The sequence below is a fragment of the Rhinopithecus roxellana genome, chromosome 19, assembly GCF_007565055.1.
Source record: "Rhinopithecus roxellana isolate Shanxi Qingling chromosome 19, ASM756505v1, whole genome shotgun sequence".
Taxonomy (NCBI): Eukaryota; Metazoa; Chordata; class Mammalia; order Primates; family Cercopithecidae; genus Rhinopithecus; species Rhinopithecus roxellana.
The window spans coordinates 74,853,924-74,879,776 of record NC_044567.1 but is presented as its reverse complement, the minus strand read 5'-3'; the positions used below and the strand labels follow the sequence as shown (position 1 = coordinate 74,879,776).

Below are 25,853 nucleotides of genomic sequence, written 5' to 3'. Positions count from 1 at the left end.
TAGGATAGGTTGGCAATTCAGACATCTAGGTCCACTTTTCAAACAGGTACTTTAGAGTCGTAGGTACTAGGGTGTGTCCCACTCTTGCAAATCAGTAGCTGATTCATGTGTTACAAAAGATGTGTCATTAACCATTTGTTTACTCTGAAACTGCATATAGTATATTAGAACATTCTAAGACCTGCTGGTTTACACGTATGACTCTTTCAGAGTCCTGCTGCTGCACCCCAGTCCTTTGCGTGACATTTCACACTGTTTTTCTCAACAGGTAGCACTTATGCCGAGTTTATTTCACAGGGTAAACCTCATTTGGACAGTGTGGACAGATGAGCTTTAGATGAAAAAGCTCCCATTGATGTGGTGGTTCTCCAGTCTCTTTGGCTCCTCTAATCTCTTATACATAGATGGCCAAAGAACTCTCCATTAGGACTAGGCAAAGGGCAGAGCTTAAGACTTAAATGGGTGGCTTCTTTGATTTTCTTGTGACTAAAAATACATTTAAAAAAATTAAATATTTTTAAATTTTACAAACAAAAAACAAAAAAGACATAAGGAGGGGATGGGAGGAAGGACAGAGAAGGATAAGGAGTCCTGGAAACCCTCCACCAGCTTCGCCTTCCTTCAGAGTTGGATACTAGCTTAGTTAAGATTGTTGTGTGCTAATCTGTTCTGTGGACTTCCAGATTAATGCAGAGGAGAAATCGGCCAATAATGCAGTCTGCGTAACCTAAATATCTGGACTTGTGGGAAATCTTAGGTCATGTAGACTGAGTTCTCATCTTCATTTACATTTCAGCTGCTATTGCTGGATAATGAGTGCTTATATTAATATACAGGAAGCCAAAGTGACACAGTTTTTCCAGCATTCTCCCTGTAGAGTTGGAGGGGTTGCATGGGGAATGCAGCCAGAAGTTCTGAACCCGTCAAGAATCGGAGGACCTGTGTAAGAGTGTTTTGACTTAGCAAGTGTTGAGCACCAGGACCTGCTGGCCTCTGTCCTTTTTAGGAAGCAGGCAAGGGGATTGAGATCAATATATTGGATTTCATTTTATAGTTTCCTAGGTTTTAACGAATGTATTTGGTACACAAAGCCCTACTTTTAAAGATATTTCCAATGTTTAAGGTTTTACCTGTGAATGTCTCTGAACCTGAGTTATAATACAGTAACCCCAGAAGTTCTACCAGAAGTCCCTGGCGTGGCAGGAATAGAGAAAGGAAATGAGCTCCATACTGTGAGTTCCCACCTGTTACTACTTGAGAATGTAGTTACGTGGCTGCCTTAGTTTTATGCTCCTTACCAATCCTTTGCTCAGTGCGAAACATCTTCTAAGTGTAAACCAATTTTTTGGGGGGTAATGTTTTCTTATTTTTATTATTTAGAAATCTTAAAAATTACAGTGTTCGTCTGGTCAGAGAAAAAGGTACTTTTTGCGGGGAGGATAGGATAGAGTTTGTGGGCTGGAAAATAAAAGCAGGGAGAGGGAACTTTCCTCTTTTTCATTGGTGAATATCCTTAAAACATTTCTAAGATGTAGTTTCAGATTGGAGCTACTTAATTTAAGTAAAAAGAAATGATAGGTTAATTAAAGTGCATATTTTGGAGCCCAAATGTTAATTTTAGATAGCTCTTGTATTTTGTTTCCAATTATCTTATTGTAGAATGAACTCTGTCGTTCTGTCAGGCATTGCTTAAATGTTAGACTGAGTATGTGCTTGTTTCCATGCATATAGAAAATAGCGTCATACTTACTCACTCTTCACAAATCCAAATGCGAGAGGAGGCAAGTAACAAGGAAGAATAACTCCAGACCAAAACTCTTCAATTTAAGGCACTCTCGTTAATTAGAAGTTCTCATGGAAATTATTATTTATCCCTTTTTCTCTATGTTGGGGGTCTGTACCTTTTTAAAGCCTGAATATTTCTAGCCACGACTAAGCAATGTCAGTGATGTTGGTAGGTCTAGTTGTCAGGGTTAGGGGCTAAGGAGTGGGTGAGATGGGAGAGGTATAGGGAAAGGAAGGAGAATTGAGTGAGTTGGAGAAAAAAGTGAAATGAAAATGAGGAGGAGAGAAAAGATACAGGGCCTTTAGTGTGTGGCATGGAGCCATCATCAGTTGTCTCAGGTAGTTCTTAGGGGCTGCTGGGTTCCTTGTGTGCTAGACTGAACTATGGTGAAATTAAGTAAAAACTGTTTCTTGACAAGCAAAACAAGAGAATTAAAACATAATTTAATATGATATGGAAAGATCTGCAAGGCAGACAGTTAAGTGATAAAAGCGAGATGCAGAACAGTATGTATGATTTGATGCACTTTGTGTTTTTTGGGGAAAAAAAACAGGAGAAAAAGACAATTTGCATTGGTGTATATATGAAAAGAAAAAAAAAGATCTTTAGGGCTGGGCGTGGTGGCTCACAAGTATAATCCCAGGACTTTGGGAGGCCAAGGCGGGAGGATTGCCTGAGGTCAGGAGTTTGAGACCAGCCTGGCCACTATGGTGAAACCCTGTCTCTACTAAAAATACAAAAAATTAGCTGGGCATGGTGGCGGGCGCCTGTAGTCCCAGCTACTCTGGAGGCTGAGGCAGGAGAATGGCGTGAACCCTGGAGGCGGAGCTTGCAGTGAGCCGAGATCGCGCCACTGTGCTCCAGCCTGGGTGACAGAGCGAGATTCTGTCTCCAAAAAAAAAGAAAAAAAAAAAAGTGTAATGATAGTACCTAGATCCTGGAGCGGACTTTATAAGGATTAAATGAGTTTTTTGATGTAGAGTGTTTAGAACGGCACCTGGTAGGTAGTCAGTAAACCTGAGCTGCAAATTTTCTTCATGACATCTGTTTGCTAAGGCTGCTGCCACAGAGTGATATAGGCTGAGTGGCTTAAGTAACAGAAATTTATTGTCTCACTGTTCTGGAGGCTAGAAATCTAAGGGCAGAGGCATACTTCCTCTGAAGCAACTGGGGCAGGAGCTGTTTCAAGCCTCTCTTCTAGCTTCTGGTGGCAGTATAACTCCAGTCCTTATGTAGAGTTCTCCCTGTGCATATTTCTTTTTCTTTTTTAGACAGAGTCTTGCTCTGTTGCCCAGGCTGGAGTGCAGTGGCATAATAGCGGTTCACTGCAACCTCTGCCTCTCAGGTTCAGGTGATTCTCCTTTCTCAGCCTCCTGAGTAGCTGGGATTACAGGCACGTGTCACCATGCCCAGCTAATTTTTTGTATTTTATGTAGAGACAGGGTTTCACCATGTTGCCCAGGCCGGTCTTGAACTCCTGACCTCAGGTGATCTGCCTGCCTCGGCCTCCCAAAGTGCTGGGATTACAGGCATGAACCACACCACTCAGCCTAAAGTTTGTATTTTTTGCAGAGACAGGGCTGTACCTTGTTGCCCAGGCTGTTCTCAAACTCCTGACCTTAAGTGATCTGCCCGCCTCAGCCTCCGAAAGTGCTGGGATTACAGGTGTGAGCCACTGCGCCCAGCCTCTCTGTGTGTGTTTCTTTGTGTCCACAATTTCCCCTTTTTTATAAGGACAACAGTCATATTGGGATTAGAGTCCTCCCTGATGACCTGATTTTAACTTTATGACCTCTTTGAAGATCCTATCTCTTTTTTTTTTTTCCAGAGTCTCTCTTTGTTGCCCAGGCTGGAGTGCAGTGGCGTGATGTCAGCTCACTGCAACCTCCTCCTCCTAGGTTCAAGTGGTTCTTCTGCCTCAGCCTCCCAAGTAGCTGGAGTTACAGGTGCTCGCCGCCACGCCTAGCTAATTTTTACGTTTTTGGTAGAGGCAGGGTTTCACCACATTGGTCAGGCTGGTCTCGAACTCTCGACCTCAAGTGATCCACCCATCTCGGCCTCTTAAAGTGCTGAGATTACAGGCATGAGCCACCGTACCTGGTCTGAAGATCCTGTCTGTAAGATCACATTCTGAGGTGCTGAATGTTAGGAGTACTACATATCTTTTTTTTTTTTTTTTTTTGAGACAGGGTCTCCCTTTGTCATTCAGGCTGGAGTGCAGTGGCACTTGGATCACTTTAACCTCCAGCCCCCTCACCCCCGGGCTCAAGCAATCCTCCCACCTCAGCTTCCCGAGTATCTGGGACTACAGGTGCACACCACCACATCTGGCTATTTTTTAATATTTTTGGTAGAGACGGGGTCTTGCCATGTTGCCCAAGCTGATCTCAAACTCCTGAGCTCAAGCGATCCTGTGGCCTTGACCTCCCAAAGTGCTGGGATTATAGGCATGCGTCACTGTGCCCAGCCCCCTGGAGTACTACATATCTCTTTTGGGGAACCTAATTCAGCCCAGAACAGGTGTATGTCATTTAACATGGGTACTAGACTCTCGACACCTACACATAGGAAATGAAAATTTGGTGCAAATTGATAACATGACTTAAAGAAGTAGATTATTTCTTTAGCTTCTCATGTATTTATCTTTAACAAGATTTTTGTTTTATCTTTGAAGCTATTTTTTTTTTTTTTTTGAGATGGAGTCTTGCTCTTTTGTCCAGACTGGAGTGCAGTGGCGCGATCTCAGCTCACTGCAACCTCCATCTCCTGGGTTCAAGCTATTCTCCTGCCTCAGTTTCCCCAGTAGCTGGAATTACAGGTACCTGCTACCACATCTGGCTAATTTTTGTAGTTTTAGTAAAGACAGGCTTCACCATGTTGGCCAGGCTGGTCTCGAACTCCTGACCTCAGGTGATCCACCTGCCTTGGCCTCCCAAAGTGCGTGAGTCACCAAGCCTGGCCCATACTCTTGGTTTTCTTTGCAGATGTTTTCCCTCTTTTGCTCCTAAAAACATTCGTATTTGCCTTCCCTTGACCGTTTCTCCCCTCACCCTGTGCAGTTTCTGAGGAATGCCTTAGATAAACTTGTGCCTCACTTGCCGTCCATATGCTGATGATTTGCAAAAGTGTTTTTTTCCAGCTCTGACTAGTTTTCTGATCTCCAATCCCGTATACACAGTTGCTTCCTGGACATCTCTACTTGGATGTCCTATGGGCATTTTATTTTATTTTATTTTATCATGATTATTATTATTGAGACGGAGTCTCGCTCTGTCATCCAGGCTGGAGTGCAGTGGCACGGTCTCGGCTCACGGCAGCCTCTGCCTCCCAGGTTCCAGTGATTCTCCTGCCTCAGCCTCTGGGGTAGCTGGGATTGCAGGTGTGCGCCACCATGTCCAGCCAATTTTTGTATTTTTAGTAGAGACGGGGTTTCACCATGTTGGCCAGGCTGGTCATGAATTCCTGACCTCAGGTGATCCACCTGCCTCAGCCTCCCAAAGTACTGGGATTACAGGCATGAGCCACCATGTCCGGCCATCCTATGGGCATTTTAAAATGATCTTATCCACTTCCCCAGGTCCAACCTCTTCCTATCTTCTTATCCTGGTGAGCGGTAGTGTCATCCAGACAGTCACTTGAATCAGGGATTTGAGAGGCCTCTGGGTTCCTTCTTATGCCATTTTAGTCACCACATTCTTGAGATCCTAGGTCATAATGTTTTCCTAGTCATCCTACTTCTCCTTTTTGAGTCCAGACCTTCATCGCCCTTTTGGCTGCCTGACCTTCTGTTGCCTTGTAATCATTCTCCTTGACTGCTTTCTCTCTTCCAAGTCGCTGCCAACAGGATCCTTGTAAACTGCACATCTAAGCGTGTGATCATATCCCTCTTCCACCATGACTCTCCTAGCTTTGAAGGTAGAGTTGAAATGTTTTGCCAGATCATCTCTCCACTTCTTCCTGAGCATCCTGTACGCAGTAGTACAGACTGCTTGTGCCCAGTGCCTGCTGTATACCCTGTTGTTCCTTGCCTCTGGGTCTTCACACAAGCAATTACCTCTGCTTAAGAAGGACTCTACCCTGTTCTGGAAACTTACTCCCCCTAGTCTTTAATAAAAGTAGTGACTGGTCCAAGTATAGTGGTGGTTACTATTAGTTGATCACAACCAGTTACAGATTTCTTTGTTTATTCTTCACTCCCACCGCTTCACTTGATTAGCCATAAAAAAAAAAAAAGTAGTGATAACAGTAATAACAGCAGTGATAATAGTAATAATAGTAGCCGACACTGAGTGCTTCCTCTGGACCCAGGTATTATCACTTTATGATCAGAGTTCATAAAGAAGAAATACAAATGACCAAGAAGCATATGAGAAACATGTTTATTCTGATAAGTAATCACAGGAATGCAGATTAAATGACATACTGTTTTTTACCTATCAGATTTGCAGTTGACTGTGCTGTCAAAGGTGGTGAGGGGACAATCTCTGAAACTGCTAGTGTGTTTGCATGTGTGTGTGCATATGCAGACCTAGCACTTCTATTGTACTGATTGCCGGTTTGCTCCACTTTGATCCCAGCTAGTCTCTAGGTTCTTTGAGAGTGAGGGCTAGCTCTTGTCTTTTATCCTCACTGCGTGCTGTTTTTGTTTTTTTTTTTTTTTTTTTTTTTGAGACGGAGTTTCACTCTTTGTTGCCCAGGCTGGAGCACAATGGCATGATCTCAGCTCACTGAAACCTCTGCCTGGAGCACAATGGCATGATCTCGGCTCACTGCAACCTCCGCCTCCCGGGTTCAAGCGATTCTCCCGCCTCAGCCTCCCAAGTAGCTGGGATTATAGGCACCTGCCACTACGCCCAGCTAAGTTTTGTATTTTTAGTAGAGATGGAGTTTCACCATGTTGGTCAGGCTGGTCGCGAACTCCTGACCTCAGGTGATCCACCTCCCATCGGCTTCCCAAAGTGGTAGGATTACAGGCGTGAGCCACCATGCCCAGCCATCACTGTTTGCTCTTGATGGCACTTAGTAAATGCGTGTTAAAGACTGCATTGCTGGCCTTGGGATGTGCCTCTTTAGGAGAGTGTCAGTGGAAACGCTGAGAGTCACATGCATTTGCCAATCTTGGCCTTACCCTTTGGCTCTATTGGTCCCAGTCTAATAAGCGTGAGCAGCTTTGGAATAAAGATTGCCAAGAATTACGATTTTAATTGACCATCCTGGCCAACATGGTGAAACCCCGTCTCTACTGAAAATACAAAAATTAGTTGGGCATGGTGGCATATGCCTGAAATCCCAGCTACTCAGGAGGCTGAGGCAGGAGAATTGCTTGAACCAGGGAGTTGGAGGTTGCAGTGAGCTGAGATGGTGCCACTACACTCCAGCCTGGTGACAGAGCAAGTCTCTGTCTTAAAAAAAAAAAAAAAAAAAAAGAATTTTTAATGTCTTAGGATGTTGAGTAAATGATAAATGAAAAATTCAGGGTGCAGAGCTATATAAGGAACATTCTAAGTGTATAAAAGATAAGGAATGTGTATATATTCTTGTATAATATGTATGTATATATTATACACACATACCTAGGTAAAAGAATGGAGGGAAGTTTATACCAACCAGCCTCCTTTAGTCTGTCTCTCAGGGGTCCATCCAACCAATTGTTCTGTCTAAATTGGCACCAACTGATGTTTTCAGGTGAAGCATTGTTATCTATTAAGATGTTAACCTCAGAAATTGAGGGCCTCACATCTGATAGCACTTCTATCCTACAGGACCCGAATGGAGCTAATAATATACATATACATACATTTATCCAAGCACTTGAATCTATTTTTAACTTGTAGAATGTGATAACACAATCCACAGGGTTCTTTTATCTGTTAATAGAAAGAAATACTTTTCAAGCATAAAAGCTTACTATGTTGAGATTTGATGAATAAGTTAGTATTTACCATATTGATACGTTTTCTGATTTTGATCACATTGCCCCTTTGCTTTCATGTTTCTCAACTGAAGATGCTTGACTTTTTAACTTAATCTCCAGTGAAACAACCTTCCTGGATCTTTGTCAGCATTGCTTTCCCTTTCTGGATTTATGATAACTACTCAGAATTGCATTTTAGTTATAACTACACTGTGATTTGGTAGAAGGATAAGAAAATATGTTCTATTTACAGCAAGCTTGTCCAACCCATGACCCGCAGGCTGCATGTGGCCCAGGACAGCTTTGAATGTGGCCCAACACAAATCCGTAAACTTTCCTAAAACATTATGAGATTTTTTTTTGTGATTTTGTTTTTTAGCTCATCAGCTATTGTTAGTTTAGTGTATTTTATGTGTGGCCCAAGACAGCTCTTCTTCCAGTGTGGCTCGGGGAAGCCAAAAGATTGGACACACTTGATTTACAGTTTTTTCTTAATAGGATTTGGTCCTCCCTTTCTCCCTCCCTTTTTCTTTCCTCTTTTTTTTTTTTTTTTTTCTCTTTTGCATAGAACATCACATTGTCTTTAGGGAATATTCTATAATTATTCAAAAATTACTTTTTTGACTGGAAGGCACGAGTCTTTTAAGTATAGCTTAGATTTTTTTCCTGTAAATGCCTTACTTTTCATTTGTCCATGCTGTAGCATACCTGCCATTTCCTTGCATGTAATGTTTTAACTCTCATATCTCAGTGGGCTCTTAGAGGTAATGCAAGGTAAGAACGAACTTCTAGTTAGGTCTGATGGTTAGAAAGCTTGAGTTGAAGCGTGCCCTTCTGGAATTACCACTTTGGGCCCAATTTTGTCTACATAGGAACTGCTTCGAGCAAGTCTGGTTTATCTTCTGCTAGATAACCCTTCACATTTAGACAGCTTTTATACTTGCCAAAGCATTCTCTCAGCTGAATATAAATCTAAGTTTTTGCAAATGTTTCTCATTTAATACATTTAGAAACCCTTTCCATCTCTCCGTTCCCTTATTTTTCCAACTCGTGTGGTATTTCATTATTAGGAATCTCATCATCCCATCTGCAAAATGGGAAATTCTCTGTATACTTTTTTTTTTTTTTTAAGACGGAGTCTTGCTCTGTCCCCCAGACTGGAGTGCAGTGGCGCGATCTCCACTCACTGCAACTTCTGCCTCCCGGGTTCAAGCGATTCTCCTGCCTCAGCCTCCTGAGTAGCTGGGTACCTGAATAGCACACTACCAGGCCCGGCTAATTTTTATTTTTATTGTTTTTGTATTTTTAGTAGACACGGGGTTTCACTGTGTTGGTCAAGCTGGTCTAGAACTCCTTACTTCGTGATCTGCCCACCTCGGCCTCCCAAAGTGCTGGGATTACAGGCCTGAGCTACCATGCCCGGCTGACTAAATTGTTATTCTTATGTAATATACACATTTGAGGTTGCAGTTAGGATTACATCATTGTATGGCTATCACAACTTTGTGAAGCAGATATTGTTCTTATATCCAGAGATCAGTTTACATGTTTAGGATCATATAAAGTAAGTAAAAGTGAGAACTTGTCTTCTAATCTTTCCTCTGTTTGTTTCACACTGTTTTGAGCTAAGTAGTAAGTATTTGTGAGTGGTGTTCTGTTGTTTTTTCATGTGACTCAGCAATTTCAAGATTTCTCATTGCTGTCCCACAGTGACCCTAACTCTTACCCTGCAAACTGTTAATCTGGCGATTGTATACTCTGGGATGATCTCAGTTTTATTTGAATCTTTTGGTTTTTAAAAGTTATCTAAATAACCTGGAGATTTCAGAACTTGGAGGTCTCAGGATTTCCTGCACACTTGGAAGTAGCACATAAATCCTTCGTCAATTTATCTACCAGTTTGAATGTAGCACTGTGTAGCCCGCTGTGAACCGGCATTTTACTTTAGTTGGCTAATAGAACCTTTATTTCATTAAAAGGAAAGAATCCAGATGGGACTGAAATCAGAATCAAAGTTGAAGTTTCCACCATTCCGATTTTTCTGGCATATTTGTTGCCTTAATGAGATTTTTAAAAAATTTATGTTAATACATCAGGGAAGAGAAGCATAATCCACCAGCCCTGTTCTATTGGATTTACATACCAATTTCCCGTCTTGAAATAGAATTAGGTGACTTAGTTAGAGGCACTAGGCCTGATAGTCAACATGTGGTGTTCCATGTGGTTCAGTGTCTAGCTTTTGGTGTCACTTTTAGATAATAAGTACAAAAGAGTTGATCTGTTGATAATCCCTTTTAAACCCATTGATTATTAATAACTTTAAATAACTAAAAACAAATTAATTTTTAGCCAACATGTAAGTTGAACCCTGAATTTGTAAGGGGGGGAAAAAAGTACTTTTACTGTATGGTTTCAGTGTGTGTTTATAAAGGGCTTTTTTTTTTTTTTGGTAGATGGAATCTTGCTCTGTTGCACAGGCTGGAGAGCAGTGGCTTGTGATCTGGACCCATGGCAGCCTCCACCTCCTGCGTTCAAGCAGTTCTCCTGCCTCAGCCTCCCATGTAGCTGGGATTACGGGCGTGCACCACCATGCCTGGCTAATTTTTGTATTTTTCGTAGAGATGGGGTTTCACCATAGATTTCACCAATGAGAAATCTTAAAATTGCTGAGTCTCACACACACAGGAACACTCACAAGTACTCACTACGTAGCTCAAAAGCAGTGTGAAACAAACACAGGAATGATCTATATTCTTTAGAGTCAACAGAGCATTTTAAATTCTCTGTGTAACTGTGTAAAAAGAACTATTAAAGTATAAGTTCATAGCTAATGAAATATTTGCATACAACATATATTTCTTATGTAAACCAATACTGGCACATAACTGGTTAACATTAAGATGTACTATTCATGTTGTGTCACAAAAGCAAATATTGATACTGCATTTAGGTAACCAAAAAGTAATTCATCGTGTAACATTTTAATGAATTTTTGTATAGCACATGCAGTCAAAGCCACTTTTACCAATAAAAAGTTTATAAAAGCAGGGAGCAAAATATGAGTTGGAAAGAATTCCCATGCAGGTGATAACTACAGTACATACAGTGCATATTTGTGTATGGACTGGGATAAAGCACACAGGAAAGTCAAACATTCTAAGGCATTCTAGTGTCCTACTCAGACACATAGTTAAAACAGTTACTTCACTAATAGCACAGAAACAAGCAACAGGAATGAGTTGACTTATCAGTGTTAGAATCCACGTGATTTTCTTCATTATTGATAATGACTGTATTAGAAACCAAGTCCTCATTGTATTTAAAGTATCATTCTACAGCCTTAGTCCTGTGTTCTTTCCTGCAGTCTGTACGGTATAACATTAAACATGTCCCTAATATTCAATCAGTGTCCCTTGTTTTAAGCTGTAAATTGTCAGAGTGATAAATTTACACTTTAAATGTTGAGGAGGAAGTCTATCTTTACCTCTGATAAGCTGAGTTTGTATGGCTAGAGTAATTTCTGTTTTCCTATCTGGGGTAGTGTAACATAGGAAGAAATATATATATATGGTCTCTGCCCCCAGTTCCTAACACAAAGCTCCTAAACCCTTGGAAATTCCTGAATGATGGGGGTGCTAGGAGCATTGTCTTCTTTTTTTAAAAAAATGTATCATTTTTCTTTTCTCCCAGGGCTTGTTTTCTTTAAAAAACAAAAAAACTTTTGGTTATGGGGACACATGTGCACGTTCGTTATATAGGTAACCTTGTGTCACGGCAGTTTATTGTAGATTATTTCGTCACCCAGCTACTAAGCCTAGTCCCCAATAGTTTTTTCTGCTCCTCTCCCTCCTCCCACTCTCCACCCTCAGGTACGGCCTAGTGTGTGTTGGTCCCTTCTTTGTATTTATGAGTTCTCATCATTTTGCTCACACTTGTAAGAACATGCAGTGTTTGGTTTTGTTCCTTAGTTTGCTGAGAATAATGGCCTCCATCCGTGTTCCTGCGAAAGACATGATCTTGTTGTTTTTTTATGGTTGCACATCTTTTATTCTAACATTTGGTCCTTGAACCTGGTTCCTGACACAGACCTCCTAAATCCCTTGGAATTTTCTGTGTGATAGAAGCGTCCTTTGTTCTCATGAGGTGACTCTTGGTGGGCTCCTTATTTGGGTCTGGTCACCAGAAAGACCTAACTATGGGTGGAAGCTTTGTGCTTTCAGCCCCATTCCCCAGCCTCTGGGGTAGGGAATGGAGCTGGAGCTCAATCACACCTGCGTGACAAAGCCTCCAGAAAACTCCTTGAAAGGCAGGCCTTGGAGAGCTTCCGGGTTGGCGAACGCATCCATGCGCCGGGAGGGTGGTGCACCCCAACTCCACAAGGACCTTTCCAGACCTCACCATGTGTATCTCTTCATCTGGCTGTTCATTTGTGTCCTTTAAAATATCCTTTGTAATAAATCAGCAATAGTAAGAAAACTGTTTTCGTGAGTTCCATGAGCTGTTCTAGCAAATGTTCAAACCTGAGGAGGGAGCTGTTGGGACAGCTGCATAGGTGATGCTTGGCCTTGCACCTGGGGTCTGATGTGGGGGCGGTCCTGTGTGACTGAGCCCTTAACCTGTGGAGTCTGATGTTTACCCTGCTTAGGGCTTCTCTGCCTTTGTAGTGTCCTGTCTAGGAGGCCTTTCTAGGAGGCCTTTCCTTCCTCTTGTCAGCTCAGAAAACTTTTCTTCCACTTCCCTTCTTCTAAGCCATCCCTTACATCTACTCCTTCCCAGCCAACCAAGAGCAGAACCAGGGCTGGCTCCACTGCCACTGTGCCATCCCACACTATCTCCTCAGGATGTATTCCGATGTCCAGCCCTCCCCCCAGTCTAGGAGCCCTTTGAGGAAAGGGATGCTGTCCTAGTCAACTCTTTCCCAGCACCAGGCACAGTGTCTGGCACGTTCCATCTTTTTCATGGACTCTCCCCAGGCGGCCTGACCTTCCCTCCTCTGAACCGCTGCATTTCCTGTCTGCATCACATTTGCTCTAATCAGATAGGGCCTTATTTCATCATCTTTTAAAAATGCTTTATTTCTCTGGCAGGTTTCATTGGAATCAGAATTTTCATTGATTTAGTAGCTGTTGGCCTTGTGTCTACCTCTCTCTTGCACTCAGGTCTCACTTAAGACCTGGCTTACTGAGCTGTGATTTGCCATCAGTGAGATGGAGACAGAGGTAGCCCTAGGCAGTCATGTTTTGTTCCACGTGACGCTGGGCGCCCCTCCCCCTCCCAGGCTACAGGCAGGGATGGGCACCAGCTTGGGAGAGACAGTTTATCCACAGGCTGGCTCAGCAGAAACTCTGGACTTACACAAAACTGCTCAATTGAGGACAAACTGGGGGCAAGGTAGAATCTTATTTTGGGAATTTTTAGACATATGGTGGGATAGCATTTGGGCATGATAAGAATTGTAGCTGGCATGGTGGTACACGCCTGTAGACCCCCAGCTACTCTGGAGGCTGAGGTAGGATCTTTTGAGCCCAAGAGCTTGAGGCTGCAGTGAGCTATGAATGCACCACTGCACTCCAGCCTGGGTGACAGATCAATGCTCTCTGAAAAAAAAAGTACACATTTGAGATTCATAAATTTTTTTTGTTGTATAAAAAAATTATAAGTATCAAAGTGTGAAATTATGTAAATATGCCAAAATAGGAACCTGGAAGTGCTTGGAATCCAGACTTTAGGAGCCCAGCACTGCAAGGATCTCTAGTGTTGGCTTTTTTTTTTTTTTTTTTTTTGAGATGGAATCTTGCTCTGTTGCCCAGGCTGGTGTGCAGTGGCCCCAATCTGAGCTCACTGCAACCTCCGCCTTCCGGGTTCAAGCGATTCTTCCTGCCTCAGCCTCCTGAGTAACTGGGATTACAGGCGTGCATCACCACCCCCAGCTAATTTTTGTATTTTTTCAGTAGAGGCAGGGTTTTTCCATGTTGTCCAGGGTGGTCTTGAACCCCTGACCTCAGGTGGTTCACCTACCTCAGCCTCCCAAAGTGCTGGGGTTACAGGCATGAGCCACTGCACCCAGCCTGTCAGATGATGATTTTTTTTTTTTTTTTTTTTTGAGACAGTCTCGCTCTGTCGCCCAGGCTGGAGTGTAGTGGCGTGATCTTGTCTCACTGCAAACTCTGCCTCCCAGGTTCACGCCATTCTCCTGCCTCAGCCTCCGGAGTAGCTGGGACTACAGGCTCCCGCCACCATGCCCGGCTAAGTTTTTTTTGTATTTTTAGTAGAGACGGGGTTTCACCGTGTTAGCCAGGATGGTCTCCATCTCCTGACCTTGTGATCCGACCGCCTCGGCCTCCCAAAGTGTCAGGTGATTTTAAAACTATTCTTCCATGAATTGCTGGGCTAATTGATATGACTGTAAAATGCCTAACCCAGGGTTTAGCATCAAGTAAGCAAATTGTAAATGCTAGCTGCTGCTCTACCTATGACTATTTAGTCTTGTGCTTTAAACTCAAATATTTGTTGGCCCACTGAAGTCACTACACAGAGAAAGATGCTTTTCATTCTCAGTAAGGAACTTTGGGAGGTAACTGGGGCAGGCGGCAAGACAACAGGTGTCTTTTGTCCAGCATCAGCAAACTCATTGGAACTGATGGGTGGCTCACTTTGCTTAGAACCCCGACCAGCACGCACACGGGGCTGCTTCCCAGTCACACTGCTCCTGGGAAGGTGGGGGGCAGCTGTTCTGCAGTTAGCGCCGTTTGCCTGAGTTCATTTGTGTTCAGTTAGGTAGATTACCAATTCCTGTTCATTCAGATTTTCTTCTGCTCACTAATGTGTTTAATGTTCCCTAACCTACCAAATGTGATTAGTGACTTTTTCTTTGCAGGTGGAGTGGAGGAATCCTTGCGCCTTCTGCAGCATTCTGCTGCCGTTATGGAACTGTGCAGCTATGGATGTGCATCAGCGGGGGATGGGGAGAGGCTAGGGCAGTACATGTGAATGGAGAGGTGGCCCCACCAGTGTGTTTTCTGAAATACAGCCCCGCGGAGGGCAGTCTTGGGAAATGACTGCTCTCACACACTCTTCCTGACCCTACCCCTCCAGCGACTCCCTGCTATCCAAGGGTTGGGATTTTTAAAAAGAAAACCAAATTTTTAAAAATCCAAGTGAACCTTTTGCCATCTTGTAAGGGTGAAAAGCCCCCCACCAAGTCTGGATGAACATTCATGCGTGGGCTTGAGGGCTTGGGAAAAAGACGGGGCTTGGCCCCACGGTGCAGGCAGACCCAGTGATCCTATGAGACGGGCCAGGAGGTGGGAGTTCGCCTGTGGGCAGGAGGTCAAGTATGTGGTATTACATGACTGCTGCTTGATGAACCAAGGGAGAGGGCACCCAGAACAAGAGAACAACAGTATTTAATTATAAAATCTCCACCCCTGAGGATACGTTTTCAGGTCTGGGTGACTAGTAAGACTGGGAAACAAGGGAGGGAATGACGACCCTGTGCTTCTTCTGCCCGCTGCCTCTGTGGATGCGTGGACCGCTGGCTTCAGTCCTGCTTTTCTTTCTGATGGCCCTTGTTGTTTTTGCTATGTATTTTTGTTGTTTATGCTATGTATTTTTGCAGGAGGCCTGAGGCGGGCTGGGGTCACTCTTTCGTCTCCTATGACTGGGCTTCACTCTCCTCCCCAATCTCTGTTGGGGCTTCGCTGTCCCTGGGGTAAGAACAATAATGCCAAGGTGTTGATTCTTGAAAGGAGCAATTAACCTTCTCACCCCCTCCTCATTTTAGTTGGGAACTGTGAGGGCCCCTCATTTACCCAGGGTCCCTGCTGAGGATCTCCTCCTCATTAGATGACTTCCTGTGCAGCTTCTCTACCTGGTTATTTACTCTTGGGGCACTGAGAGGTTTGTACATATCTTTAAGCCAGAGCGGCTGTCTGAATGGAAAAGATCCATCCTAGAAGATAGAAAGGGAAGTATTAATTTTGCATGTCCTCTGCTTTCCCTGGCCACAGCAATGAATCCTCCAAAGTACCTGAGTCTCACTTGGTGAACAGCATCTCCTACATGGCAGAAATCTGAAAATGCCCCTGGGGAGACACATGCACAAGACAGTGAGTGAGCTGCCATTTCCCACGTCTCTCACAATGTACTTCTCTGGTCTTATTAGGACTAAATGAGTACCTCAGTCCATAATCACAGTGAGAAGAACCACCGCAGACCACATACCTGGGGTCCTGAAAATAATCCCATGCATGTGGGACTTTCAGAAACTCTCCATGTCTGTTCAGAAGGGCCCCACAATATACTGGGGGGACTTTGTATGCGGCTCAGCATGGAGCATGGACAGGATGTTCAGTCCCAGTCACCCCCTTGGCCAAGTGCCCCTGCACAGTCAACAAAACTGCACAGCCATGCTGGGCAGAAGCATTTTATATCAGTCCCCTTCGGACTTAGTCTCACAGGCATCATTTGATGGGGGGTGGGAGATGGAGTGGTTCTTTTCTTTCTAGATACTTTATTCTATAAGTTGGATCACCTCAAGCAAATGCCTGAGTGCAGGTAGCCAAGTTATCTATCTCACAGTCTTCATACGGGTGACTGTGGCTGGTGAGTGAGTGAGCTGTGAAATCAGTTTAAAGGACAACATGTTCTTTTTGAATTTGAATAAAATAGAAAAAGCCAGAGTGCATTGTGTGACCATGGGGCAAGACACTCTCCCTTTCTCTTTCTCAGTTTTCCTGTCATAAAATGACGAAATACTGTCTAAGGTCTCTTGTAGTTAAAATTCCTTTTTTTGTTTTTTTGTTTGAGACAGTTTTGCTCTTGCTCCCCAGGCTGGGTGCAACGGTGCGATCTTGGCTCACTGCAACCTCCGCCTCCTGGGTTCAAGCAATTCTCCTGCCTCAGCCTCCTGAGTAGCTGGGATTACTAATAGGCCTGCGCCACCACACCCAGCTAATTTTGTATTTTCAGTGGAGATTAGTAGAGATGGGGTTCCACCATGTTGATGAGGCTGGTCTCGAACTCCTAACCTCAAGTGATCCACCTCGGCCTCCCAAAGTGCTGGGATTACAGGTGTGAGCCATCCTGCCTGACCTTTCTAGTTAAAATTCTGTGAGGTTTGCATAAAAGGAATAGAGTGGGGCCCAAAAACCAGTAAGATGAGAAGATAGTGTTTCCTCACTTCTAGGATCCAGGAAAAAAAAAAAAGAAAATTGAAAAAGTAGTGTTTCCTGCCACTTCAGAGGAAGGACTCACATATTCTACCTTCCATCAGCCTTGAAGGAGACGAGTGCCGTCACTCCCACACCCGGTGGCCTTCCCTACCCCTTCCCCAGAGCCTCCAAGAAGACCCTGGCCTGGCCTGATGCCCACCATCAGCAGGAACAGGCACCAAAACCTTTCCCTCCCCACCTCCCCAAAGGGCTGGGGACAACAGATGTGTCCTTGTTCCATCCGGCTCAGCTTTTGGCTGGGGAGCTAATTTCACTGGAGCCAGGCTAAGCATTAGGGTAACTAAGTATTTGTCCTGTCTTGGGCAGTTTCCTCACTGAAAAATGAGGGCAGAGTTCTAAGCTCTCCTCTAATTCTAAAATTCTAATTAAAACGTCGTGAGACTAGTGATGGCGCATGCCTGTAATCCCAGCTACTCAGGAGGCTGAGGCAGGAGAGTCGCTTGAAACTGGGAAGTGGAGGTTGCGGTGAGCTGAGATCGCGCCACTGCACTCCAGCCTGGCAACAAGAGGGAAACTCCATCTCAAAAGAAAAAAAAAAATCACCAAACTAATATTTACCTTGAAAATCCTTCTTCATCTTCTTTTGGTGACCTTCGATGACAATTTATCTGTTTTGGAAGAAAACGCAATTAAGATTATCTATCACAACAACCATCATCTGCAAATCTGTATTCATTCCTTTTATTCATTTTAAGTCTCGTCTGCCTGAGGAGATAACTTGTTTGAAGACAGGAATTGTATGCTGTTTAACAGAGCTTTGATTCTTCCACAGTTCAGTCATCCTTGCTATCTTGCGGGGGACTCGTTCTAGGATACCTCCCCGACACCGTAGCAGAATCTGTGGATGCTCGATCCCTTACATCTAATGGTGCAGTATTTGCATATAACCAATACACATCCCCCCATATTTACTTAGAGACAGGATCGCCCTCTGTTGCTCAGGCTGGAGTGCAGTGTCACAATCACAGCTCACTGCAGCCTCAACCTCCTGGGCTCCAGTGATCTGCACACCTCAGCCTCTTGAGTGGCTGGGACTACAGGTGTATACCACCACACCTATTTTTTTTTTTTTTTAAGTAAAGACAAAGTCTCACTATGCTGCCCAGGTTGGCCTCCCAATGTGCTGGGATTATAAGTGTGAGCCACCATGCCTGGCCCCATGTACTTTAAGTGATCACTGATAAAATGTGTAGATATATTGTACTTTCTATTTGTATTTTTATTGTTTTTTTTTCCTTCAAATATTCAGCCTCATCTAGTTGAATCTGAAGATGTGGACATGGCTGATGAAGAGGCTGACTGTATCTAACTTAGGGTCTTGCAGGCAGCTAGCACTTAATACATTTTATTGACTGTTTTAGATAACATTCAACAGATAATTTCTAATAAAAACTCTTAAAAGTAGGAGAAAAAGAAAACCTCAGTCCTTCCTCTGAAGTGGCAGGAAAACCAGCCTGGGCAACATAGCAAGACCTTGTCTCTACAAACAAATTGTTTAAATTAGCTGCCTGCCTGTAGTCCTAGCCACTCAGGAAGCTGAGGCAGGAGGATCCCTTAAGCCCAGGAGATTGAGGTTACAGTGAGCTAGATCACACCATTGCTATCCAGCCAGGGTGACAACAAGGCCCTAAGAAGGAAAAAAAAAGGAAAGGGGAAAGGAAGGAAAGAGTAGAAGTATTGGAAAGGAACAGACAAAACTATCATTATTTGCATATTGGATGATAAATGTTAGCTAAAGAAGCCTAAGAGAATCAACTAAGATTTTACTGGAAGTAATGAGAATTCAATAAGAAAGATCCCATTTACAATGGCAATACAAATGTATGAAGTATTTACAAACAAAAATACAAAGATCTTTTATCTTACAAAAGATGTGTAAGATCTATATATGGAAACACTAAAGCTCTTCTGAAAGACATTAACAAGAAATGAATACAGGACGTGAGATAGCACGTTCCTAGAATGTCGTACAGATGTCAATTCTCAAATTAATCTACAAATTTAATGTAATCCTATTCAAATCCCAAGACAGTTTTTGGTGGCAGCTGTTTGTGAGACAGGGTCTCGCTGTTGTCCAGGCTAGAGTGCAGTGGTATGATCACAGCTCACTGCATCCTCAACCTCCCAGGCTCAGGCAATCCTCCCACTTCAGCCTCTGAAGTCTCTCATATGGTGTCCAAGAAATGGTGACAAATCTCACAAAGGGACTAGGCTCAGGAGGGCTGGAATATTCAGGGAAGGTGTCAAGAAGAAAGATGAACCTGAGTTGGCTTTTGAGAGATTCATAGGATTCCCACAGGCAGAGTGAAATAAGGGCATTTTAGATGGACAAATGCACAGACAAGAGCAGAAATGCGGATGGTGTGACTGGGGTATGGTGAGGGGCTGATCTGGCTGGAATGGAGGGCTGCCACAATAATGGAAATGGTAAATGAGGCAAATAAGGTTGTATTGGTAGCATAGCGTCAAGGTTGCCAGTTTATTAAATCACTCTTCCAATATGCTAGCAGTGGCCTCTTGGGGTTCATGTAATCGAACAAAAGGCAAACAGGCAAGCTCCAGGAATGGGCACTGTGAACAGGACTCGCCCCAGAGTAGCCAGATGTAGGCTTTACACATGTTGATGCAGGTTGAGCATCTCTGATCCAAGGGGGAATGTCTCACATGGTGTCCAAGACATGGTGACACATCTCACCGAGGGCCTAGGCTCAGGAGGGCTGGAGTATGAGATGCTCCCCCTCCCCTGTGAACTTAAAAATGTGGCCATCAACTTTTTAAAAAGATGGCTACCCTGTAGTGCTTTAACTGGACCTATTTAGACAATGCCTTACACACTGGAAAAGGATGACACTGTGTGAATCTAATAAGTCTACAAGACAATACTTCTCTCTTTTGGCTGTCTCCTTCCTCTCCAGGGTGATGACAACTCCGTGAGGTTGGAGATTGTACGTCTCTCATCATTTCAGCAACAAGGAAATAAATTAGTGGCAGAGTAAGGGGTGACTTGGTGAGTACATCCAATTGTTGACATCGTTTTGGGTGGGAGAAATTTTGCTATTATATCAACTTCTTAAAATAGTCTAGTGGGATTAACTTGGTTTCAATTCAGAGACCTCCTGGAAGCGAGGATCCTTTAAAATCCTGGAATATAGGCCGGGCGCGGTGGCTCAAGCCTGTAATCCCAGCACTTTGGGAGGCCGAGACGGGTGGATCACGAGGTCAGGAGATTGAGACCATCCTGGCGAACACGGTGAAACCCCGTCTCTACTAAAAAATACAAAAAAAAAGTAGCCGGGCGAGGTGGCGGGTGCCTGTAGTCCCAGCTACACGGGAGGCTGAGGCAGGAGAATGGCGTAAACCCGGGAGGTGGAGCTTGCAGTGAGCTGAGATCCGGCCACTGCACTCCAGCCTGGGCGACAGAGCAAGACTCCGTCTCAAAAGGTGGGAAAGCAGCTTCGGTTTTGAGTTTGTGGGCTTTGAATCCACACAAAGACAAGACTGCATTCTGAAAACCTGAATTAATTGTTGTCCTTACCAGAATGAGGCAGAAAATTACAATGAAAGTCGTTAGTATTTCGGTCACAAATAATGCCAAGATGAGTTTGTTGTTATATCCATATTGCTGAACTTCTTTTGTGAGCTAAAAAAAAAAAAAGAAAGAAACAATAAAAGAAAAAAAATGAGAACTAACTATTCAAAACCCCAGTATTCCAGGTGAATAGCTTACTGGTTCTTTTTTTATTTTTTTGAGACAGAGTCTCACGCTGTCACCTAGTCTGTTGTACAGTGATGCGAACACAGTTCACTAGACTCGACTTCCCTGGGTTCAGGTGATCCTCCCACCTCAGCCTCCCAAGTAGCTGGGACTACAGGCATGTGTCATCACCCCAGCTAATTTTTTTATTTTTGTGGAGACAGGGTTTCACTATGTTGGCCAACCTGGTCTCAAACTCCTGACCTCAAGTGATCCACCCACCTCGGCCTCCCAAAGTGCTGGGATTACAGGTGTGAGCCACCCCACCTCACCTACAGTTCATCTTGTGTACTAATCTATTTCACTCTCTAAATGAGCAAAGTGGGAGATCACAGTCATGGCCAAAGTTACATGGCCAAGACAGGCTGTGGCCTGAGCATCCCAGGTTCTCCTGTGTGGGCACTTTCCTGGCATACGCTAAATGATGGGAAATCTGGGTCTCATATTTCTGTGTGGTCTTCACCTCACTCAACCTCTGCTCTTGTTCACTCTGGGCTTCTGTGCTCTCATTGATATAGTTCTCAGTTTTCCACTGTTCCGTATCCCATTCTGCCTTGGACGCCTTTACATCCTCCTGCTCGCTGAGAAGCTTCATGAGGAGGCCTGTCCTGGAGATGAGCTTGGCACAGGTCACTTGCACACGGGTGTCAGAGCAGTCCATCTTCAAGGTCCGGATAACATGAGAAATGAGCCTTCTCACATTGTTGTTGGGGATGAGGGACCGTAGCTGCTCGGTTAGCTGAATTTCAAACTGATCACCTGCAGACGAGAGCAACGGGTAATCGAAGCTTTTGGGTTCGGAGGACAGGTCAGTGCCCACGTTGTTGTATTCCCATTGTGTTGGATGGGTTTGTTTAACAGATGGCCGTAAGTTGAACACAGTCCCAGTGGAATCTGCCTCAGGAGGAGGATTGTAGTTTGTGTTTTCAGAGATGGTGCCTACTGGCATAATGGTGTTTTCAATAAAAATGTTTTCTTCAAAGGCATTTCTTGCAGTTGTGTCTTTTATATTCGTGTTTTCTGTAAAACGTTCTGAAGGAGCTAATCCTTCCAGAAAAGGATTTTCCTGAGGACTCCGGTCTCCTAATGATGAAAAAGCCCCTTGTGAAGGGGAATTTATGAGGCTCTTCGCTGCAGAGAACGGCGGCCTGTTTGCGAGCATCAGTCTATCGAGATAACTTTTCTTTCTGAACTTTCGACTCTTTTTGGCCTTGGGTGTTCTGTGGGCCAGGCGGGAGCGAGTTTTATGATAGCGGTAGTTTTTTCTGGAATGTACGATTGGTTTGGCAGCCTCCATATTTTTAACTCTAGCCTTTGCATTTTCTAAAATGAAAATGGCATGGGTTAAGTCTTTTGATCTGTCTCTGACCTGAGGTAGGGCTTTTGCAGGGGTGAAGACAGAAGGCTCGCCCATGGAGAAGGGTTTTAGCATGGAGGAGACTGCTGCGTTAAGCTGTTGGGTGAACGAAGGCTTGGTGTAGACGGTGTTTCCCACTGACTTCTCACGCCCCTGCTCTACGTGAGGCTGTTCCAGCTCCCCTGGGACGGGGCGCCCGAGCCTTTTTTCTTGGGCAGCGTTCTCCACAAATGCCTGTGCACCCTCCTCCCTCCTGGTGCTCGGCTTTCCCACCTCTTTGAAGTGCCTTTTCTGGATGCTCCTTGGGCCCATGAGGACTCTGTTCACTCTAGGCAGGTTGTTGCCTATTCTTTGAATCTTTGCCAGGCTGTTTTCCTGTGGTTGGACAGTTTCTAATTTGTTTTCAAATATTTGGCGTTTAAATTTGTTACCTAGAGAGCTGGTCTGCATAAGCATGGCAGTTTTTTCTTCCCTTTTAACTTCATCGATTTTTTTCTGTATTTCTGCATCTAACGTATTTTCCAGCAAGTACAGCTTTCTCAATTTACTTTCATAAATTTCGTAAGTTGGGTCGTTGGATGCAGGTTGAAGAGAGGGGCTCTTTATATTGTTTTTCAAAATACTCAGGGGCCTGTCTCCATCTTGTACATTTGAAGAAAGCTGTTTAATGAACGGTAACAACGTTGATTTCACATCTAGATTTACCACTGAGAAATAAGGCAAGATGTAACTTAGTGCACTGATAACCTCACTCTCGTCATTGGTGTCTAGCTGCTCACTCCCAAAGTCTGACAAGTTGCTGCCACTGCTGTCTGAGGGCGCCTCCGGCTCAATAGTCAGCTCAGTGCTCGTGTGCTCCTTCCGGGCCTGTAACACCTTCATGAACGCTCCTTCTGGATTCCCTATGGATGCTTCTTCAGCTGTGAAAAAAGAAGAGACTGCTTTGATCATGAAAGATGATGGGACGGCATGCATCAGTCCACAGCTGTACGCCCCAGTCACACGGAGTAGGAGTCAGCAAACATTCAAGTGCCATTCAGAGCAGAAACATACACCCAATCCTAAACCTACGAAATGGCAACAACAAAAGGAGAAAAAGACATCTGTTGAAAACATGGCCACCTACCTGGAACATTGCATAGTGTGACACATAGTAACTCTGCCTAGGATTATTCCATGGATCCCCAGGGGCCAGTTGCCCAATGCTCAGTCAAAGCCCAAGGTGGAAGACAAGTGCTTCCCTGATGAGCTGGCCTCTCTGCAGACTGCTCCATACATACCCTGTGCTGTCCTGCCTCACAGGCAGAGAGAGCACAAGGCTCCCTCTCTTCTTGCGCTCAGGGTGCCCATGTTCTTGCTACCATCACAGCTGAATGCAATGGAAGGCGGTCCTCTGAGAGGAGCAGGGTGGAGATGCTAACGTGGAGAGCCCCTCCCATTGCTGATAGATCCTCCCCTGGCATGTGCTCCACTCACCCACCCCATTCTTTGCTCCCACATACTGTAGCCCCATCACAGAAAATGCGACATGGGAAAAAACACTGTGTCCACCCTAGTTCTTAAATTTGGGCAGGGATTTGGGGTATAGGTTGAGTTTTTTAATTTGCCAGATTATATGCCTATGTTGTTGAATGTACAATGAATTATGGTATGACAGCAGTTTCTGGATAGACATTACTTGAGATCCTATAACACAGAAGGGAAAAAGCAACTTTTATCAGTTGCCTACTTTGATTTCATTTTATCTCTAATATTCTGGATTGGGAACCATCCAAAGCTTCTGTTTGCATGAAGGTCAAGTATGCCAGTGTGCAGCTGGCTTTCTTTTCCAGAATTAAAAGTATTTTGGGTGGTACTGAGGGTCAGAGGAAGTAGCCAGTATTGTGAGAAAGGAGAAACATGGGCTTGGAGAGAACCCAGCATTGAAGACAGAAGACCTGGCACAAGGTACAGCACTTAGCACCTCTGATCTTGTTTTTCCTCATCTGTAAAAGGAGATTACCAATGCTTTTCTGCCCACCTCTTCAGGAGAAGGGAATCATTGGTTTTTTAAAAATGTTTTAAAAATAAGCACCACTGACTTTGTGTAGCCAAGCACTATTAATTATCCACCCCATATCACTGGTAGATGCCTGTATTCAAGCTATCTGGACATGAAAGCAGTCACATTTTGGAAGTCATGAAGTTGGTGCTAATAAACCTAATCTACAGAAAAACTCCTGAAAGCACTTGAGCATTTGTTCTGTGAAGAGAAAGGTTTGAATTCAGAGCAAGTTCAGCGTTGGATGGTCTAAGCATGGAAAAGCCCTCCATTCCATTAGAAGAGCCAGGCAGCAACTTCTGGTTATGGAACCAGAAGCTCTCAGGCTTCAAATAAAACAGCATCACTTGTACTCTAAAACTATAAAACCAAAAAACCAAAACTGGATCTACATCTGCCCTACAAGGCCGAGAGTACTCGAGACCTCATGGATATAAAACCAGCTTAGAAACTACATTGCACTGTATGAAGAAATTATCACTGGGGGCAAAGCACCAAGCAGACAGCACAGTACACAGTGTGGGGATGTTAATGTTGCTCCCTAGCTGTCCCATTCCTTTGTTTTGGACCTTTGTGCATATGGAAGAGTTCTGTTATTAAATTTTGTAATAATAACTGAGAACCTGACTCTCAGCAAGGGAATAGTTCAGAAATTGAGGGAGTTTAACTCTGAAGGAGTAAATAAAAATAAAGCAATAATATCAGTAGCTTAAAATTTTATCATTATAAATAAAAAGTTTAAAAACAAATACTTAAAATAATGTAATAATTGATCACCAGGCAATTTGGACTCACGACAATGTATGGTGTTTGTCAGACATGCACTGTTGCAATGCAGCTTGACTGTCTTGCAGACAGCCTCAATGCCGTTTTTAAACTGGCAGAGGCAGCAGGCCATATGGCTAGGTAAGATCCTAGAGATGAAAACAAAGAACAATAAATTAGTGGTAAAGAGGTTACTTGAGTAGGTAAAGGAGGCAGGCCAATGCTTTCACAGGGGTGGGTCAAAAGGTGTTATTGAAGCTTATGGATGGACAGTCGGGTAGGAACCAGAAGGCCAATAGGAAGGAGGGCAGAGGTGCCCAACCAAAGGGTAAGCATGGCAGTGAGTATGGTACGCCTAGAATAAAGGTGGTTGGGATTAGAATTGGGTGACACTGATCAGTAGTTTAATTCAGAAGTATCTCTTCCCAACTCAAAAGTCTCACTTTTGGCTGAAACTACACAGGAAGAAGGTAGACTTCTAAGAAGAGTCTGAGTAAGTCCCCAACTTCTGGAGTCCCTGTCTCAATTCCTGTTGGGAGTGGGAAATATTATCAATTACTCTGGGCATTAAAAATAGTTTAACCTGGATTGTGGGGTTAAAAAATAACAGATTGCATTAGTCAAATCTGGACAATTCCATCATTCAAAAGAATAACAACAATAAGTTACAACATAGTTAATATAAAGAAGAATCCATGAAGAGTGATATTCAAAAAGAAAGAGGGAGAGTTTTTCTTCAACAAAATAGTGCCAGCTAGTAAATGTAGAATGAATGACAGAATTTTACAAAGTGTCACTTTGCAACCACCAATGTAATAAAAATTCGTTCAGACAAGGATTATCATTGATGCACATTTGGGTGAAAAGACATTTGAGAACAGGATCTTCACCGAACTCAAAGTACCAACCCACAGATTATTTATTACCAAGGGGAAAATTAGTATTTTTTTTTTTTTTATGAGACAAGGTCTCACTCTGTTGCCCAGGCTGAAATACAGTGGCA

General features: G+C 43.8%; 1 protein-coding gene across 2 annotated transcripts in view; it reads right to left on the bottom strand.

The window, feature by feature from the left end:
- Positions 1-15,522: 15,522 nt before the first annotated feature.
- LOC104668932 (leucine-rich repeat-containing protein 37A3-like) overlaps positions 15,523-25,853 on the bottom strand; it is a 43,467-nt gene continuing 33,136 nt past the window's right edge. Inside the window, exons 9-13 of one of the 2 annotated variants that reach the window (XM_030923046.1) lie at positions 24,863-24,999; positions 21,151-22,964; positions 20,469-20,573; positions 17,492-17,541; positions 15,523-15,784 (exon numbers count right to left, since the gene is read on the bottom strand). In XM_030923046.1, the coding sequence (XP_030778906.1) occupies positions 15,652-15,784; positions 17,492-17,541; positions 20,469-20,573; positions 21,151-22,964; positions 24,863-24,999 (2,239 nt within the window). In that variant the 3' untranslated portion in view covers positions 15,523-15,651. Of the gene's footprint in view, positions 15,785-17,491; positions 17,542-20,372; positions 22,965-24,862; positions 25,000-25,853 lie in introns of those variants that run through there. The other variant, XM_030923045.1, reaches the window with a different exon arrangement.